The sequence below is a fragment of the Cinclus cinclus genome, chromosome 3, assembly GCF_963662255.1.
Source record: "Cinclus cinclus chromosome 3, bCinCin1.1, whole genome shotgun sequence".
In the NCBI taxonomy this organism is placed as follows: domain Eukaryota; kingdom Metazoa; phylum Chordata; class Aves; order Passeriformes; family Cinclidae; genus Cinclus; species Cinclus cinclus.
The window spans coordinates 109,203,201-109,222,560 of NC_085048.1; the positions used below are offsets into that span (position 1 = coordinate 109,203,201).

At 50.7% G+C, this 19,360-nt stretch overlaps 1 protein-coding gene across 1 annotated transcript in view; it reads left to right on the forward strand.

Annotated features, from left to right (window-relative positions):
* Nucleotides 1–255: 255 nt before the first annotated feature.
* The window catches only part of LOC134041991 (serine/threonine-protein kinase pim-1-like), a 31,351-nt gene continuing 12,246 nt past the window's right edge, over nucleotides 256–19,360 (forward strand). The window contains exons 1-5 of the mRNA XM_062489063.1: nucleotides 256–388; nucleotides 18,054–18,220; nucleotides 18,307–18,357; nucleotides 18,586–18,955; nucleotides 19,144–19,320. Of these exons, the coding sequence (XP_062345047.1) occupies nucleotides 256–388; nucleotides 18,054–18,220; nucleotides 18,307–18,357; nucleotides 18,586–18,955; nucleotides 19,144–19,320 (898 nt within the window). The remainder of the gene's footprint in view (nucleotides 389–18,053; nucleotides 18,221–18,306; nucleotides 18,358–18,585; nucleotides 18,956–19,143; nucleotides 19,321–19,360) is intronic.

Consider the following 19,360-nt stretch of genomic DNA (forward strand, 5'->3'; position numbering starts at 1 on the left):
GGCTTCCTGTCACAGGTTGCAGTTGGAGCACAGTAAAGCTGTGGAACTAAAGTGTTCCACCTCACTGTGTGTAATTACCAAGGTGAGGATGGGAGACATTCTCCTGAAACTATTGGAAAGGATATGGAGCTGGATTAATGTCTGTAGCACTGTGTGGACTCTGCTCCCAGTGAGAGGTTGTGCCTGGTCTGTGTGTGTCTCTGCTTACAGTCTGTGATGTATTTCCATTGCAACCAGATCCGTGCTGCATTGTGCATGTTGGCTGAGAAGAACTTAGAACCAAAGGATGTGGAGCTTTTTGAGAAAGAGATGAAGAAAAGGAGAGCAAAGAAAACATCCTTGCAGGTGCCTCCACAGAGAGTTGAGCCCAAGGATGCAGCTGAAGCAAGTAAGTGGTGCCTACACTGCTGGTCCTTTTTGAGCTCTTACCCTCTGCACAGTGTTGCAATCAGACTGGGGGGCTGTTGCACTTGCATCTGAGTGGAAACCTGCATAGGAATGATTTCCATTTTGCAGAGAAAAACACAGAGGCATTAATTGTCTTGCCCATGGCCTCACTTAGTAACAGAGTATCAGCTTCCCACCTTCACCTCTAAAATCTTTCAGAGTAGAAAATTCAGTCTTGGAAAGTCGCCTGCCCTTCAGACTCTGTTCTGAAGAGCAGCTTCCAGGCAATGTGAATGCAGAAGAATGCTTTTCCACCAAGGTGCAACCTGGAAGAAACCAAATTCAGCACCTTCTGATGAAAAGACCAGAGATCCTTCTCGAGCCACTCCCCTCCAAGGAGCTGGCACTGTAGAGCTGTGCTGAAGCCCTGAGGCAGTGCTTCTGTTGTAGCCCCAGGAGCAAGCAGCATTCCCCAGTGAATCCCGGCTGAGGGGCTCTGGCTGCAGCACTGTGTGCGCTGCCCCGAGGGCGGCAGCAGGGACCTTCGGGGGCAGCACTCAGCCCCAGGGCACCACCCAAGCTTATCTGCACTTTCTTTTGGGAACTTGCCCAGCCTGCCTCTGAAACAGGAAAACGAAAGCATAGCAACACTGGCTTCTCCTTGTTTCTTAGGGGAAGCATCACTGCAGTTTGATTTTTAAACTGGAAGAAGGTAGATTTAGATTAGATATTAGGTAGAATTTATTTTATAATGAAGGCAATGAAATGCTGCAAGGATTTTTCCAGAGAAGCTGTTGTTGATTTATCTATGAAGGTGTTCAAGGCCAGTTTACATGGGGCTCTGAGGAACCTGATCCAGATGAAGATGTTCCGTTTCCCAGGGGTTGGACTAGATGGTGGTTAAAGGGGCCTTCCCACCAAAATTGTTGTAGGTTTTCCTGGGTGATTGTATGATCCTTGTCCCATACTAGCGTGCCAGTGTTCTACTTGAAGTTCTTTGGGATAACACAGAGATGTTACCCAGCTCCAGCAAATTTTCTGGCCCTTTCCATAGTGACCCTGTCCAGCACCCTCCACTTACAAGCTCCTCTTTGGTCCCTGCAGGCCTCAGCCAAGCAGCTGTCAATGGCACAGCTTCCAGTGTGCAGAGAAAACACCCTGGTAATGCCTTGAAGAAGAAGGTCTTGAGGAAGCAGGACAAGATGCCCTTACTGCCCACTATGCCCATCATCCAAGAGGAAGGCAGTGTCCCATGCAACTCCTCAGGTAAGTCTGCTCCGTGGCAGCTTTTTCCCATATAGTTATTTCCTTGCAAAAGGAGCCCAAAGTGCCTCCTGCCTCAGCCAGCACAACTGGGCTCTTTGGTCAATAGCCTGTCCTGAGAATGAGCACCAAATCCACATTTGAGATCCTACAGCTTGGTTGTCTTGCCGTAGTCGGTTCTTAGAGATGCATTGGAAAGTTGAGCTGAATAAAGTAGAGGTAAAGGCCTAAGCTCGGGCTTTTGTCCATCCTGATAATCCAAACTACAGCGCTGGTGCCAGGAGACAGCTGTAAGTGCAGAGAGGAGCTGGGGGCAGTGTGCCAGGGTGTGCTGACTGTGCACCTACGAGTACCACCACCATCAGTTGACCACTCCCCATCGGGGCCCTCTGCCTGTGCTGTTGTTCGGCTCTGCAGCCAGCTTTTCTGCTATCCCAGTAAGGGTTGTCTCTGCATGGCAGTCAGTGCCTTGGTGCAGTCGTGCTGCTGCTCCCTGAAGCGATCAATGGCTCCTGGCTGCCACCATCCCATGGCCTGCAATTCCAAGAGGAAACAAGCAGTGCCTGCTGTGTCACTGCAGCCAAACACAGTGGCTGCTGGTAGGAGGTGACAGTCAGGAGGGGCTGCCTGGTGCTCCAAGGTTGCCTGTGCTATCATCCCAACTAGGGTGAGATAAAAAGAAGGGAGCAAGGAATAATAATTGGAATGCTCTTTTCAAGTGATGCTACTTCCACGTTGAGAACTGACCAGAATTGAGCCTGGGTTGTTCCAGCTTGGCTTGGTGCTGTGGCAGGGCAGCTGCAGGAGTTTCCTCAGAGAGTTGCAGAGTGCCTTAGTCCTCAGGGCTGGGGGAAATGAGGGCGCTGGGACAAGAGAGGCCCCTGGGGGGTTCCCTCTAGGTGTAGCCATTCCCACTGGTCGTCCCTGTCTGGCAGGGAGTGGGAGCTCTGCGGCCTCAGGAACCTGCCGCTGGCTGTGCTACCTGTGGCACTTGGGAGCTGGCACTGTGTGGGCAATGGTCAGGTTTAGCCTGGAGCTGTGCCCAGCTGGGGGGGCTGGGAGAAAGCAAGGAGCCCAAGGAGGCAGACAGCAGGGAGGTGTGTGAGGCAGTGCCAGTTTGCAGCACATGGAAGCCTGGCTGGGAGCTGGGGCTGCAGGCCGCTCCATGGCGGGGTGCCTTGCCCGGGGCTGCAGCGCTCAGGGCTGACCCTCTCCTCACAGTGACCTCGCAGACGGCCACTGGTGCCGAGCGCCGACAGGAGCTGCTCCGTGAGCGTGGGCACAAGGACACAGCCTCTGCTGACCCACAGCAGTCCTTGCTCCAGGCACTCTCCTGGCTGGGCAGCGATGACTGGTAAGAAAGGCCCCGGTCACTCTGTCTCCCTCTTAGCGTTAAGGAAGCTTACAAGTGGATCTTGCCAGTGCCTCTGAGCCCCGACAGCCCAGAGGGCAAAGGACTCTGCTGAAACCACTCCAGAGCAGTGAGAGGATCAAGATTTGAGAGCAGCCTTTGCTTGGCCTCGGTCTGCAGCTGTGCTCCAGCTGCTGCCGCTCTGTGCTGCTCCCTCGCTTTGCCTGCTGCTCCATGGAGCTGCAAAGGAAGTCTTGAGGGAAGAGAGGAAGCTGTGGGATGAGATGATTTGCTGGCTGAAGGCAGCAGCAGGATGGCAGCAGTTTTGAGTGTAGAGATTTGGGTGCCTTGGGGCACTGGCCCAGTGGGACTGAGTAAGATTTCTCTCTGCTCCCAGTGCTGACAGCAATGGCAGGTGACAGGGTCTCCCTGTGACCTCCTGCATGTGAGTCCCAGAAGCAGCTCCAGGGAGTCACTCTTTCTGAGAAATGGACTGATTTGTGCTTTCAAATCCCCAGCCTGTCTTTACTCCTGAAAGGCTCATGGCAGAAGGGAAGGAGAAAGCAATGAAACCCTCTAGGAATCTTGGACTTTTTGAATTCAACTTTTTTCTTCTCACTGCTTCATATGGGCTGGAGGTGTTTTGCCAATACTCAACATGTGTCCCACAATTAGACACAGAGAGAAGGAGGCCCAGAGGTGATAACCCTACGAATGTTAGGTGATGCTGGTTAAATTTTTGGTGATATTGGTTGTGATGTCGGGGTTAGCATAAACTCACTGTTGGATGCTTCATTCACACAGGGGTACGGACTCCATTCACAATGGGATAAGCATGAAAAATCTGCCACATGCATCTCTTTGTGCAGTCACATTTGCTTTGCAATTCTCTTCTGCTTCCTCTTCCCCCTTTTTGTTTGGTGCCCTCTGAGGTACAAGAGAGCTTCTGCAGGTGTGGGGGGTCCTGGTGACTCTCAGGGGTGCCCATGGGATCGGTCAGCAGCCCTGTGCTGCAGCCCTGATGCCTCACACACCTTCCTGTAGCTCAGGGCTGCCTAGAGCAAGTGCTGAGAGACAGAGTTGTATACACCTTTTAAATAACATGTTGCTGTAGTGGGCATTGTTTTTGGTAGGGGATTCTGGGAAAAGGCAGAGTTTCAACTGTTCTTTCCCAGGCATGGAATCTTATGGGACACCCTGCTGCTGCTTTTCTGGGGAATGTGGAGGTGGAGTGGATTGGGTGAGACACAGGCCTAAATTGTAGAGTGGAAACTGAGCTCCAGAGTGCCAGTGCAGACTTTTATTGCTGAACTGCCTGCTGGGGATGAAAAAGAAGGAAAATGCCCCAATAACTGCCCAAGGGGATTGTGTCTTAGGGACAGGTATAGGGAGGTGACAAGAAACAGGAGCATGACCCAGTCTCACAGCTTCTAGGAAACTGTGTCATAGGGACTCCATGGGCCAGACATTTCAGAAATGCTGTCTTGTAAAAGAGCCACAAATGAAGACACTGAAACCCCTCTATTTGTCTCTTGGATTTGTGTATTCTTTTGACAGCCACAGCATCCTGCGGGAAGGAGCTCCACAATTTCATTAAGTACTCCTTGAAAAGCACCTCCCATTGTTTGACTGAGCTGCCAGCCTGGTAATTTCAGAGGGTGCTGCCTAGTTCTTGGGTGGAGAGAAAAATCCATCTTTTTGGTACTTGCCTTTCAGGGAGATGAAGGAGAAGGGACTGGTCAGCATCAAACTCCTGGCTGGGTCCCATTCAGAAGTCCTGCTTTCAAGGCTTCGTGACATTTGCTTGGCAGTTACCAGTGAGGTGAGAACACTCTTGTGAACTGTGCCCTGTACTTCATACACGGTGTGTAGAGTAGCTATGTGCTTGTTCATCTCCATGTGTGCTCAGAGACTGCCTTCATTTCTCTTTTTAGACCTTCTATTTCTAATGTCTGTCAGGTTTCTATGGGATCTGTATGTAGATGTAGTTGTATTCACTGGTAGGTCGGGTATCTGACACTCATCTTTGAGTGAGCTGCCATTATCATGAAATGTGCAAATGCAGAAAAAGATACTCTAATTATGTTATTTTCAGAGTCCTAGTCTCTGCCCGAGCTGTCATTCAACACTGCAAATTAGTCTGTAGGCCTGAGCATGTGTTTTCTGTTTCCTGGCTGAGTGCTTCAACTGCTGGTGTTGCTTTTTTAAACAGGAGCACGTGACTCTTTTATCTTTATGACTGATGCCTTTATGGTTTGAAAGCAGCCCTTACTTTAATTTGGTTCTTTGTGTTTCAAAGAAAAGAGCCTAAAGGGAAAGCAGTTGACATTAAAGAAGGCTTAAGTAGATACTTTATGAAATTTCTTATTTTTAGGCCTGTTACATGTAAGTTTGAGGCCAGATATTGGTGCCAGTGGAAGTGTCATGCTGTGCATGTGCTCTTCTGCTCTTATTGTGCTTTTATGTTCCTCTGGACACAGTGGGATGTGTTGTCATTTCCTGAGTCGTCTGTCTAAGGCAACTGGTTTTCTTTCCTAGGTCATTCTTATGTTTCCCCTTATGACTTCCCCAGGTGACCAACCTCCGCTCAAAGGTGTCCTACTCGGCCATTGTCACTCTGGGAGAGCTCTTTGTGACCTTGAAGAAGGACATGGACTCTGAGGTGGATGAGGTGGCTCGGGTCCTTCTGCACATGGTGTGGAACTCGCCAGAGTTTGTTGAGAAAGCAGCCAGTCACACCCTGGGGATCATGGTGGAGAATGTGACTCCTGCACGAGCAATGACTGCTCTCCTGGACAGTGGAGTCAAGTAGGTTCTTCTTTCAGTGATATTCTTCACCTTCTAGAGTACTTCTAGGTGGGGGAAGGGATGAGAGAAAGAATGGGAATGGTGGGAGGGAAGGGTCCTGTATCCTGCATCTTCTGTCAACTCAATGATTGGATTCTCCAATCCACCTCATTTCTTTCCTCTTGTCCCCTATTTCTGCCCTCCCTCAGCCTATGAGTTCTCAGAAAGAAAGAGCTGTAGAATATGGGAAGTTGGACGAGGCCATGAGGATGATTAAATCCAGTTCCTGGCCTTGCACAGAGCACCCCAAGAGTCACACCATGTGCCTGAGATTGTTGTCCAAATGCTTCTTGAACTCTGTCAGGCTTGGTGCTGTTGACCACTGCCCTGGGGAGCCTGTTCCAGTGTCCCAGGCACCCTGTGGGTGAAAAAGCTTTTTCTGATATGCAACCTAAACCTCTTCTGACTCATCTTCCCGCTGCTTCCTGGAGTCCTCCCAGTCTGTCAGAGTTGCCTAGATGTGGTGAATGGTGGGGAAGTGCAAGTGCCTGCAAAGGCTAAGGATAGAGCCTTGTGCTTCTGTGGGAAGAGGGGCAATTGCAGCTATGAGTGCTCTTTGATATTTCACTGCACTAAGCACAGAGGCCCTGGGAAAAAACATGCATCCTCATGATGCCATTAACTGGAGAAATAAGGAGGGTACTTGCTGGGGTATGGAGCACCTAGGGGAGAATGTGCTGGCTGTGACACAGCCTGCACAGCAGGTGCAGCTCCTGCCAAAAGGAGTCCTGAATGACTGTCCTGGCCATAGAGCTCTACTTTCTAATCAAACTGGTGTTTCATGTTAGCCTTGAGATGATGAATCACTGCACATACACCTTCACAGGCCCACTACTATGGAATAGCTGATGCAAATGCTGCCTTAAGTGTTTGTGCTGAGCCTGATAATTATCAAAAGACACTCTCTAGAACTGGACAATCTGGGTAAATTGATTGCCACACTTTCCCCATCTTTGCAATAGGATAAAACATTCAGATGTACCCCTTGCCCATCCTCACAAAAGAAACAGGCTGCATTGCTGCATATTCTGCAACTTCACGGCCCACAGAGTGTTTTCTCTGCATCTGTATTTTTCCAAAGCTCTGCAGATTTGGGGATAAATGGCTGGAATGAGCCTCAGTCCTGCTGCAGCTCTGTGTAATGGGTGCCCTCTGATGGGTCAGCATGAATGGTCTTTCATTTCTAAAGAATTCATATGTAATCTATTATTTTATCTTTCTCAGTGGAAATTGTGGCAAAGACACTGAGTATCAGGTAGTGCAGGGAGACTGAATTCCTCCGTCTTCCTTGCAGACAGTCCTTGTGTCCAATGCTAATTTGAGTTTCTCTGAGGACAGAAGCTTCTACAGGTGTCTGAAGCTGCAGGGAGAAGCCAGGCCTCCTTCCCGCAGCAGTGGCAGGGAGCACGCTCTGGCCAAGGCCTGTGCTGCTGTTGCTCCTTCTCCCTGTGCCCCAGTGTTTGCTCTCCTCTTGCCAGGAGCCGCCACGCCCAGGTGCGGAAGTGTGCGGCGCAACTGCTGCTGTCCTTGATGGAGAAAATTGGAGTCACGAAGCTCGCAGGCACACCCAGGGCTGAGAGGCTGGCGCACGCGGCAGGGACGCTTGCTCAGGACTGCCACAAGGACACAAGGTAACCATCTTCATTTCACCTCCTCACGCAGGAAAACTGCCTTGTGTCTGTCTAGAAAGGTAAAACCACAAAAGAGTGGAAACGAAAGGCAATATTAAGTTACCTCACGGTGTGGATAAAGGCCATAGAGGCATGGAATACCCGGAGTTGTATGGGGTCCATTGGGGCCATGGAGTCCAGCTGCCAGCCATGTGCAGGACATGCCAAGAGTCACTCCATGTGCCCAAGAGCATTGTCCAAACGCTTCTCGAGCTCTGTCAGCTTTGGTGCTGTGACCACTGCTCTGGATTACCTGGGGAAATGACTGTAGTGGGTAAGCTGAGGTTGTCCAGCAAGAAGGAGCATTGCCAACTTCCTGTGACTTGAAGGATTCTTTCCTGAGATCAAAAGAGCTCAGATTTGGCAGTCAAACAGTTTTGTTTGATCTTAGGTGCACAACACAGAGCCAAAATGTTGCCTCATGTTCATCACTGAAAGATCCAAAGCAGATCTTTCTCGTTAACTTAAAACTTTTCTAGAAGTATTTCAGGGCTAATGTATTCAGTCTGTCTAAACCTCTTCTGCAGCTTTCTAGAATGCTGTTGTCTGTGGCTCAATGACCTCTAAATTTCCTCTGGAGGAAAACTGGTTTCCTAGTGGCAAAATCAACCCAAGCCACCCAAATCCCCTTACTTTGATGATTCAATTAATAGCTGCCAAAAATACAGGAGTAACTAGCTGCTGCTCTGCACACATATGGAATAGTCAATAGGAGGCCTGAGGTGTTTTGTGCTGGATTCTCTGCCAGTTAATGGAAGGCAAATTATTGAGCAATGGCAGCAAGGTACTTCTAATGGGATCTGACAACAAAACAGATGTGTTTCACTTGTTCCCTGGGATCCTTTGATCCCACAGAAGCACACCCACAGTTTCAGAGTGAAATGATATTTTTCTCTCACTTTGCTGAGTAGGTAATGCCATCTCATGCAAGGATTGCAAAGGATGACATTAAGGTATCAGCCTCTTCGGTTAACAGGTTTCCTTTGTTTGTTCGATTTCCTTCCTTCCTTCCTTCCTTCCTGGAATCCTTCCTTCCTGGAATCCTTCCTTCCTTCCTGGAATCCTTCCTGGATTCCTTCCTTCCTTCCTTCCTGGAATCCTTCCATCCTGGAATCCTTCCTCCCTTCCTCCCTTTCTCCCTTCCTCCCTTCCTCCTTCCTTCCTTCCCTCCTTCCTTCCATAGGCATTATGGACAGGAGATGGTGAAGATGTTGATAAATCATCCAAAATGTAAAATGCTTTTGGAGCGATCCATTCCTGCCTGTGACCTGGAAGATATTCTGAGAAGAATTAAGAAGAAAGTAAGTGCTTGGCAGGAGAAATGTCTCCTTTGTGCAAGTATAGCCACAGCTAATAGGACATCAAACATACCTAATCTGTCTTTATCTCATTCCCCTTCTGCTCAATCATTTTGCTCCTGGGAATGAGCTGTTAATCCCCAGCCTGTTCATCTGCAGACCACAAAGGAGCTGATATTCTTAGGGGAAAAGTGGGGCTTTGAATATTTTGACTATTGGTCACAAAGAGGAAAGGGGAAGAGGAGAAAGTGGGTTTACATTTAAGCATAACTCCCCACCCTGCTGTCCCTGCTCTGCTCCCAGTAAAGCAATGAAGTGAGAAAAGTGCTTCTGAGGAGAACAGAGTCTTTGCAAAAGACACTGGAAGCAGTAGTGCCAAGAGAATTTCCAAAACTGCAGCAGATGTCCCAGTCAATCCTAATTGCTACAATTACCGTCTGTCTTTTGGGAATAATGCCCTGCTGTCAAGCCCTGTGGAGCTGGAAGAAGCTTGGTGAATCCAGCAGCATCCAGAGGAAAATCATTTGTCTGGGGGGGGACTTTCATTGTTTTTATCTACGTTATAGGAGCGTGTCCTTTGTGCACAAACAGGGAGAGCGAGTGTTGAACCAAATCACCTTCCAACAAAATTGGCCCACCCCAAAGAGTCCTAATTTTTCTGCTTTTTCCTATAAGATCTCTTGGTGCCTAGCAGTTTCCATTATTGCCATTTATGCTCGAGACTCATGAATTGGGGAGTTTAAACTGCTGCTCACTATGGCAGCACCCATAACCTGCCTTGGGCTATTGCAAACAAAGAGTTGGCATCACTGAATCTCTGGTCTGTTTCCTTCTGTCGGTTTGCAAATATTTCCCTAAGCCTTGGTAGCAGTGATCCTGGTTCTAACTTGTGTTTTTAAGCAGACAGTTTCCTATTCTATATTCTAAATGTTGGTGGGGTTTCTCTGTGTCCTTGTAGGGGATGGAAGAGCAGAAGGGTGAACGCCCATGTGTCAAGAGCCCTGTGAAGATGAGGAGCCATGTGTCAAAGAAGCCCCAGGCCACATTTCCTTCTAGTCAACGGTACTGAGCACTTTTGTTAGATGTGACAAAGCACACAACAAGCTTGACATTTCTCTTCCTCAGGAAAATCATTCTGGAGAGATGGCCTGTGCCACTGATTTTTTCCTTAACCTACAAATTTTCTTTGATAAAAATGCCTATATCTGCATTAATAATATTTGTAGATTGTCTCCCGTAATGATTGTCTTGCAGTCCATGCTGTTTTCAGAGCCTCATGATTCTCTAGATTGAAATCACATCATGAGTAAAGCACCTCTGGATGTTTTGCTCACAATTATCTGCAGGTATTATCACCAACAAGCCATCATTTGCTTTTATTTTCCAGGGTGAAGTCGACCTCGGATGGACGCCTCCTACACCATCCAAAAGTCCAGGTCACGTTGCCTCCAGCTGTGGATGAAATGGAGATGCTCCAGAAGCTTGATGATCTCCTGGAAGCCAAGGGGTTTGAGACACGGATGGAAGGAGTGGCACTCCTCCTAGACCTGTGCAAAAACAGCCCCAAGCTCATCACCACAAACATTGTCCAAGTATGTAGGGTATCTTCACTGTCCCTTCCCTTCAGCTCCTCTCCCAAGCCTGTAGCAATGAAGTTAATTCAGTCTGTCTTGGCACTACATCCTGCCTTGTTGGGACAGGCTGGTCCCTCTTACCCAGACAAATTTAATTCAGGTCCAGCATGCAGGACAAGTTCTTTCAGTCCAGCTGTATTTGTCTGGCAGGTGCCTATTGATGCTGTTCATCACATGATGACAGAATTTTCCACTGCCCTAACCTTTGCTGTCTCCTACTCCCAGCTGGGTTCAATGAAAGGAATCCAGCCACTGAAAGCATGGCAATTCTTGTCTTGACAAAAAATGGCTTTGGATGGGGAAGAGAAGTATCAGGCTGGGTTGGTATAACCCAAATGTTTTTACAGAGATACTTCTCCAAACTCCATCCTGTCTTGCACAAACACAACTGTGGCTACTCGTTTCCATCCTTGTCTCTATTGCACTTGGTAAAGATGGTGTGTAACCTTCTCGGGTATTGAATGCTCATTTCTACATCCCCTCTCCAAACAAGGACATTTTAATCCAGCTTTCCTGCTGCTTGTTCTCTTCACAGATTTTTGATCATTTTGTCCTGAGAATATCTGACACGCACAAGAGAGTGAAGCAGATGGCGCTGGACGTGCTGGCAGAAATGATAGCCATCCTGGAAGATGCCTTGAACCCCGTGATTGTCCGTTTAGTGGAAGGAATACTAAAGAGCCTGAACTCAAAGGATACCGGGGTTCATGCTGCAGCTGTGAAAGCGCTGGAAAAATCCGTTTCTCATTTTGGTAAGGCTGACATGGACTCTCCTCAACTGTGTCTCTGCCTCTCTGACACAAGAGAACACTGAGTGCCATGAGAGCTCTTGTTGCCCGTGGAACACTCCAGCTGACATCCACCAGAAGCTGTGGGGGTGCAGTCCTTAGGCACCAGTCCCCTAAGAGGCTTGAATGTGCATCAGCATTTCCCACAAGTGCCAGGAGCCCTTGGCTCTGTGCTGCTTGTCTGGAGAGGAGGTCCTGGACTACAGCTTTGCTACAATTCAGAGGCAAAGGGGATTTTGGAGATTGCTTGGACCCCATTAGATTTCCCAAATGAACAGCTTTGCTGTTGCCATGAAGGGACACTGGCCCATCATGGCTCCTGCAGAGCAGCCCCCTGGAAAGCTCCACATTATAGGCATTAGCTGCCTCTGTTCCACCTTTCCCATTTGTCTTCTTTTTTCAAATGGGACACTTATGATTCACCAAGTGCATTTCCTTAAAACAAGCAGATAGAAATCCAGCTGTCAGTGATGTCTTGTTCCACATGTTGTTTTCATGGAGCAGGATGGCTGTGGCAATTACCTACACAGGCAAGGACTGCTCTAAATTCCTTTGTCACAGAGATTTATGTCAGCTCTGAAAATGCTGGTCGGGAGAAATATGCCTGACAAATGGAGTGTTGAAGAGGCAGATCTTCAAGGGGAGTTTCCACTTTCTCCACCTCAGCTGCTCTGTGAACTCCTGAACTGCCTGACTCTGTGCCTTTGTGTATCCCAAGTCTGGGCTTCTTCCTGTTTGCTCTGGAGTTCAAAACCTTTTCACTGCTTACGTGTGATTGAACTCTTGAGGTCCTTGATCTGAAATGTTTAACACAGCTCCCGGTCCAGCAGACAACTTTGCATTGACAAATGTGAACGGAGAGGTTTTCTTTGGGAATTTAACCCCCCCCTCAAGTAGGCTGGAGGGAAAGAAGTACATCAGCAGAAAATTACTTGATTTTATAAATTGGGGCTGCCCCTGCCCTTCCCCTCCCCACTCTCCTTTCTCCTAGGACCTCAGAAGAGTGAGCAGAAACGTGTGTTTCTCTTGTAGATAAAGTAGCACTGATGAAAGAGTTCAGCCACCAATGGAGTCAGCTGAGTGGCCAAGCTCTGCTGGATGTGACAGAGCGTATCACAGGTATGGCCTCTGCTAAGCCAAGAGGTCTCCCCAGGGAGCATTTCCAGGGCATTCCTGGCAATAGACAGTAGAGTAGCTGCTCCAAATCAGGAGGTGCTGAGCTTGTCCCTCCTGCCCAATGCCCAAGGCAGCTGTGTTTGGCAGGTTTTCCCTGGCTGCTGCAGAGGTGTGCAGTACCTGGCACGGGGGTGGCGCTCGGCCTTGGGGCCGAGCTCTCACTGGGGCATCTCAGAGCCCACCTCCAGGAAAGGGAGGGGTTAAAAATACCCGAGCTGGCTCTTCTCTTGGGAGCTCAGGGTCATCTCTGGTCCTTCAGGGAAAATGTAGCAAGTGCTGTTTCAGGCAATCCGTTTCTTTTGTCCTCACAGAATTCTCGTTTTGCTCTTGAAAAGTTTTGAGACTGAACCCTGCAGTGCCTGGGGGTCACAACTTAGGTCAAAACTCAGCACCCAGATTAGGGGCATGGATTTGGTGCAAGGCAGCCTTTGGGGCCAGAGGGGCAGAAGCAGAGTGCTGAGGCTCCCTGCCTGTGCTGTCAAAGTGGCATTGGACTGAGCATTTCAGGGTGTGCAAACAGTGTCTTCCTGTGTCAGTGCTGTCCAAAATGCTACAAATGCAGCTGATAATTGATTCCTCAGAGGAGCTTGCTATGTCAGCAACAGCCCAGGAATGGAAAAGTGATAATCTCTCTATATAGTGGACAAGATGATTTACAGCCTTGCTTTAACGGGGTCTAAATGCACTGCTAAGTGTGCCAGCATCTTTAAATGCAAGGTTTCATAGATGTTGTGCCTTCTTCAGCAATCTCAAATGCTCAGTGTTCGGTGATTGAGAATGTCAAAAGCCCTTGAAAGGGCATTGGAATAAAGTAGATGTCTAGGAAGAGGGAATTTAGTTTTGGAGATATTTTGATCTCTTCTTCAAATAAAGGAAATATACATAAATTAGGACTCTTTTAGGAAGAGCAGATGTTCTCTCTGAGATTTAGTGGGAACAAACAATGTTTTCTCAAGTTCCATTGTGACAAATGTCTTGAATTGGATTTTAACTGAAATTAACACCCATTTTCAAATGGATGCCATAACCCTTTTCCTGCTTGGCAGAATTGGTTTTGGGCACTTTCAGGAACTGTTTAAATATTGATGATTGCTGGTGGATTACGAGCATAAAGAAAATGAAGTCTCTTCCACCACAGAATAAGAAGTGGTTACTGCATAACATTTTGCCTGATCAGAAAATATGAATGGTGTCCAGAGCATTTCAGGTTTTGATGTCTCAGCCACATCTGCCATGCAAGGAGCCTGTTGGTTGTCAATGTTTTGTCTGTGTTTGACAAAGTTCAGTCCAGAAATTGAGCAGGGAGAAGGCTTCAGAGAGAAAGGGAGAAGACACTCGTGTTGTGGTTAAATTTCATTCATCTGTGTTGCATTTTTCTCTCTACATTCTACTATTGCAGTGCACATTGCAAGAAAAATGCCATTAACATTGGGAGGGGGAATGACATTAAAATGTGCAGATGCACAAATGCCACAGCAATGAGGTCTGGGTAATTACCTAAGACACCCTGAGGTTTGAAGCAGCTGTTTGTTGGAAGGCACAAAAGCATTGTGCCAAAGACAGCAGCTAGTCACTGATGTTTCTAATCCAGCTGTCAAGCAGCACCCATGTCTGGTGGGCTGGAGTTTGGAAGTGTGGTCTAATAGTGCCCTTTGCTGTGTGCCACTGAGCAAAGGGAAGAGCCAGATTGGATTCTGGCACTTTGACATCAAGGGTCACAAAGATGGAATTGTCCTTTTTCTTAGAAACCTTTCAATTGAATCTCCATGGTGCATTTCCAAATCTTCAGTGTGGGTTTAGACAACTTCCTAATGGAAATGAAAGGGAAGTTGACATTTTAGTCATTCTTGATGTCGAAACAGGTTGTGAAATGATCCAGTAAAGGTACAAGTTCTGCCACAGGTGCAAGTATTTGTTTGGAGACAGTACTCCTGAGGTGTTGGTGGTTCTGTTTGGGGGAGGATCAGCTGCTTTGGCCATTTCTGGATCGTTGGGCTCTGTGTGCTATTTCACTGCTCTTAGCCAGAGAGGCTTCCAAGAAGCAAATCTCGAGGTGGATCCTTGTTTGCATTAAGGTTGTTGTTTCAGAAGTTTGTGTTTCTGTCCCGGCAGTGCTTGTGGAAGGGGTTTATGCCAGGAGCCCTGAAGTGGTCCAGCGCTACGCCCTGCCCGTGCTCTGGTCCTTCCTGGAGAACAAGGCGCTGCCTGTCCGCAGCGCCAATGTGCGCACGGTGGTCACCAGGCTCGCCTCTGCCCTCTACGAGGTGATGGGCACCAAGCTGAAGAAGCGTGCTGCCAGCCAGCCCCCACATGTCCAGGAAAACCTCTCCAGCATCCTGGGCTGGTGAAGGCTTGATGTTCTCCAGCAAGTTGACCAAGTGCTGAGATGGACACCTGCGGTTCTGACCTTTTAGCTGTGCCAGAAATGACAAAATACTCAGGAAGGGTGTGCATCTGCCCCTGCTCTCTCCACTGCCCTTCCTAGTCATGGCATGCTCAGGGGCCTGAAGACACTCTGGATTGAGGACAAAGTGAAGGACTAGCATGGCTCAGCCTCCCACAGAGGTAAGGTGGGAGCTGGGCCGCTCTCTGGTGGGAGGAAGGGTCTTGTGCCAGCCTGGAGAGCCTGTGCACATTGCCAGGGAGCAGTTGTGCCCTGCAGGTGCCCCCTGCCATGAGCTGTGCTGCTGCCAGTGCCCCGTGGAGCTGTAGGGCTGCTGAGCTGTGGGGCAGGGAGAGGAGCAGGAGGCTGCATGTGCAGCTGAGCCATTGCTGGGAAGCACAGGGCTCTGGGCTCCCTGCTGTCCCAGGGCAGCCTAGAGGCCAGGGAGTTCCCCTGGGAGCTCTGTGGAAGTGGCTCAGGGTGTGCCCCTGGCCTGCCTCCAGAGGGTGATGGTAGGAGAATGTTTCCCTGTGCAGCTATTTATGAATTTCCAAGAAATGTGTTCTATGAAATATGGAGCTTCAGATGCTTTAGGTTTGCATTGCAGCCTCTGTTACATTTTGTGTCTCCATTTTGCAGACCTGCCTGGCTCCTGTGTTTCCACCAAGTTTTCTCTGGACATTCTTTTGTGCATTTACCCACAAAGTCCTTTCCTGCTGTCCAGAAGAGCTCTTTCCTCCAAGCCCAGGAAGAAGCTGCTGCCTATCCAAAGAGCGTTTGAAGACAAGGATTTATGCATTAGCCTGTATAGTTCCAGATGTACATATGTTCTGATAGTTATCTGTAGGTTTCAATAAATATATTTTGATTCTATCTTAATAATTTTGTTGTTATATTTTTTATTGTGTATATTTTTGGTGGTATGTTTTGTTTTTTTATATTTTATAGTTTTATATTTTTTCCCATTGACATGCTAAGGATGGCCAGGTCCTTGAGACCTTGAGATGGGGAAGGGAGAGCCTCCCTTTTTTTTGGGTGTTTCTCTGGGAGGGCGGGGCCAGTGTGGGGAAGGAGGCCAAGGCCACGAGATTCGAAGCAGGTAAAGGAGGGTGGGGGGGCAGTTACTGGTACTCACCCCTTTTTGGCTCTGGAAGGAGGAAGGCAGCTGGAAAACCTCACCGCGCCATCCCAGTGCCAGGAGCTGCCTCTTCTGGTGTTGGACCTCACACCCCTGGCAGGATGCTGTCCTGCTTCAGTTTGCTATCTCCAAGCATCCTGTTGGAGCACCGGGACCGACACTGCTCCAAGGATTCGTGAGCAGAGTCTCTCCTCCACCCTTCCCATCTGGGACACAGCTGCCATCACCCCCAGCTCTCCTGCAGCTGTGCAGGGATCCACACACCTGCCCTGTCCACTGGGAACCTGCCAGAGCTCACTGCCAATGGCGATGGTAACTGCACCAGGGGGGAAAAGAGCACACAACCAAAGGAACTGTGACTGGGTTCCTGTTAATTTCATAGTTATTGTTGTTTAGATTGGCCTTGTTGTAGATTTAGTAGAGAACTGTTCTTCCTGTCCCCCTATCTTTCCCTGAGAACCTCTTGATTTCAAAATTATACTGACTCAGTGGGAAGGATTTTACTTTCTCCATTTCAAGGGAAGGTCCTGCTTTTTCCCTAGCACACAGCTGTCCATTCAAACTAGGATACGGAGCATGAGGTGCAGGGCTGATGTGTGAAAGCAGGAGGATCTCCTCCAAAGTAACTTGTTTAATTGTCCATTTTATTACTTCTCTATTTACTCCACACTACTAAGGCAAGGCAAGCTTTGCTTGCAGGCAAAACAGGCATGGGATACACTAGGGTCCCTTGCAGGATCAGCAGGGCTGGCAGTGACAAAGCAGGCAATCTGCTTCATGGTGAGCCACTACACAGCCGCATCCCAATGTGGGTTTAAGTAGCATGGTATTATGGAGAACTCCTTTTCTGCATCAGATACCAAAAGAACGTCCACAGCTTCTGGTGGCAGTCAGCTGGAGCATTCCACAGGCAACACGAGCTCTCCAGGCACTCAGTGTTCTCTAGTGTCAGAGGCAGAGACACACTTGAGGAGAGTCCATGTCAGGGGTCAGCCTTCCCAAACTGAGCAATGGATGCTTCTGCCACTAACACTGACAGGAAATAAACAAACAAAATTTCTGTGCACACCAGGGCTACGTGTGGATTAAATTATTTCTGTTTCACATCCCAGCCAGAACAACATCGTGGTCAGAATATCATTGTTCCTAGATTCTCTAACACTAAAAATATTGCTGGAGAGTTTTTGTCATTCCCATAGATTTGGTGACATCCAGACACACTTAACAATCCATTTGGGTCCAAGTTCCATATTGCAGACGATGTCTTTGGGCAGCCTGCAAGTGTCTCAGCAGAGAATGAAAAGGGATGACAATACTGACACGATTTCTCTTTGCTACTTGAAATTTAAAAGCTCCGCTCCAGCCCACACTGGCAAAATTGTCAGAAGAGGCAATTCTTCCCCACAAAATGCTTCATCTCACTCAAACAAGAAAGCCACAAGCCAACAGTCTTCTTTACGCCTCCACTGCTTTATTTGGCTATTTCTCTAATAGGAATTAGCTTCATTTATTCTTACTTTGTTTCCTGTGTTCCACGGGGCGCGCGGCGGCTCCTCCGTTGGGTTCGCGGAGGCAACGGCAGAACGGCCGCGCGCTCCGGCGGCTCCGCAGCAGCAGCAGCAGCAGCAGCAGCGCCTGTCTCGATCGGTTTTCCGCTCGAGTTCCCGCTCGCCCTCCGTGCCCTTCTCCCTCTCAGACTCCCTGTGATCCCGTTCAGTCCCGTCCTTGTTGCGCCTCTCCCAGCCCGGCTCATGCCGCGCCCCGCAAGGCGGCCGTGGGCGAGCCGGCCCCCTGCCCGCCCCTGTCGGGCACGCCGCGGTGCCGCCTCCGCGGGGCTCAGTCCGTACCGCCTGTGGCACCTTTTGAAGAGCCTGTGGACGAGCTCCTCGCTGCACTGGTGGCGGTGGTGGAGCAGCAGCGTCTCTTGGCTCCGCCTGGCGCGGGCCCTGGCGCTGGCCTGGCCCCGACCGAGGCCCCTCCCGCGGTTCCGCCCACAGCTGGCCCGCAGCCGCCCGGCTCCCGCCCCGCCGCCGGCGCATTCCCCCGAGCGAGCCTCGCCGCCCGGCAGTTCGGCCGCCGGCCCCGAGGCGCCGGAGCCCGGGGCGGCTCGGGAAGCAGTGGCGGCCGGGGCGGGCGGGTCCCCCGGGCAGAATGCCGAGAGCGCGGTGCCGTCCGCACGGGCGGAGAAGCCTCCCCTGGAGCAGCTGTACCGGGAGGGCCCGCTGCTGGGGAGCGGCGGCTTCGGCAGCGTTTACGCCGGGACCCGGCTCGCCGACGGCGTCCCGGTAAGAGACGGGGCCGGCTCGGAGCGGGGAGGGGGGCGGCGAGCGGCGGGCGGCGAGCTGAGCCCTCCGCTCGCCTTGGCTTGCAGGTGGCCATCAAGCGAGTGTCCCGGGACCGCGTCTTGGAGTGGGCGCGGCTGGTGAGTGAGCGGGGCCAGCGGGAGCAGGCGGCGGGGCGTGGCGGGCGGGGTAAGGCCAGGCCCGGCCGGGTGGGAGCCGGGACGCTGCGATGGGAGCGAGCGTGGAGCGAGCGGGGGCCGCGCAGCGTCCCGGGCCATGGGCAATGGGAGCTGCGGTGGCGCCGGGCAGGGGGTGGCGAAGGCGAGCGCAGCATCGGCGCCGCTGACGGCATGGCGGCTCCCCCGCAGCACGACGGCGCCCTTGTGCCCCTGGAGCTGGTGCTGCTCTGGATGGCGTCGTGGCCCGGCTTCCGCGGCATCGTGCGGCTCCTGGACTGGTTCGAGCTGCCCGACGGCTTTGCGCTGGTCATGGAGCGTCCGGAGCGCTGTCAGGACCTCTGGCACCTGCTGCACGCGGGGGGGTTCCTGCCAGAGCCCGTGGCGCGGGCGCTGTTCCGGCAGGTGCTGGGGGCCGTGCGGCACTGCACCAGCCGCGGCGTCCTGCACCGCGACATCAAGGCCGAGAACGTGCTCGTTGACCTGGCCACCGGCGAGGCGAAGCTCATCGACTTCGGCTGCGGCACCATCCTGCAGGACACGTTCTACACCCAGATGGCCGGTGAGCCCAAAGCCGGGGCCCAGCCGGGCAGTGGAGCTTCTCCCCTGTGCTTCCCCTGGTGGAACACACAGGGAGGGAGGGAGGGGGAATGCTGCTTCAGCCGGCTGCAGCCAAGTTGCATTTTGGCAGGAGGTGGCTGGGAGGGAGCAATCAACATTGGCCTGATGAGCTGTGCCCGTGTGCCATAGGAACGCGGGAGTACTACCCACCGGAGTGGATCCTCTTTGGCCGCTACCATGGCCAGCCAGCCACCATCTGGTCCCTGGGCATCCTGCTCTATCAGCTGGTGTGCAGGCACCTTCCTTTCAAAAGCAGAGAGGACATCGTCCGGGGACAGCTCTTCTTCCCGCCCCGGGTGTCTCAAGGTGGGGATGGGCCTTCAAGGCACGGGAGCAAGAACGGCTT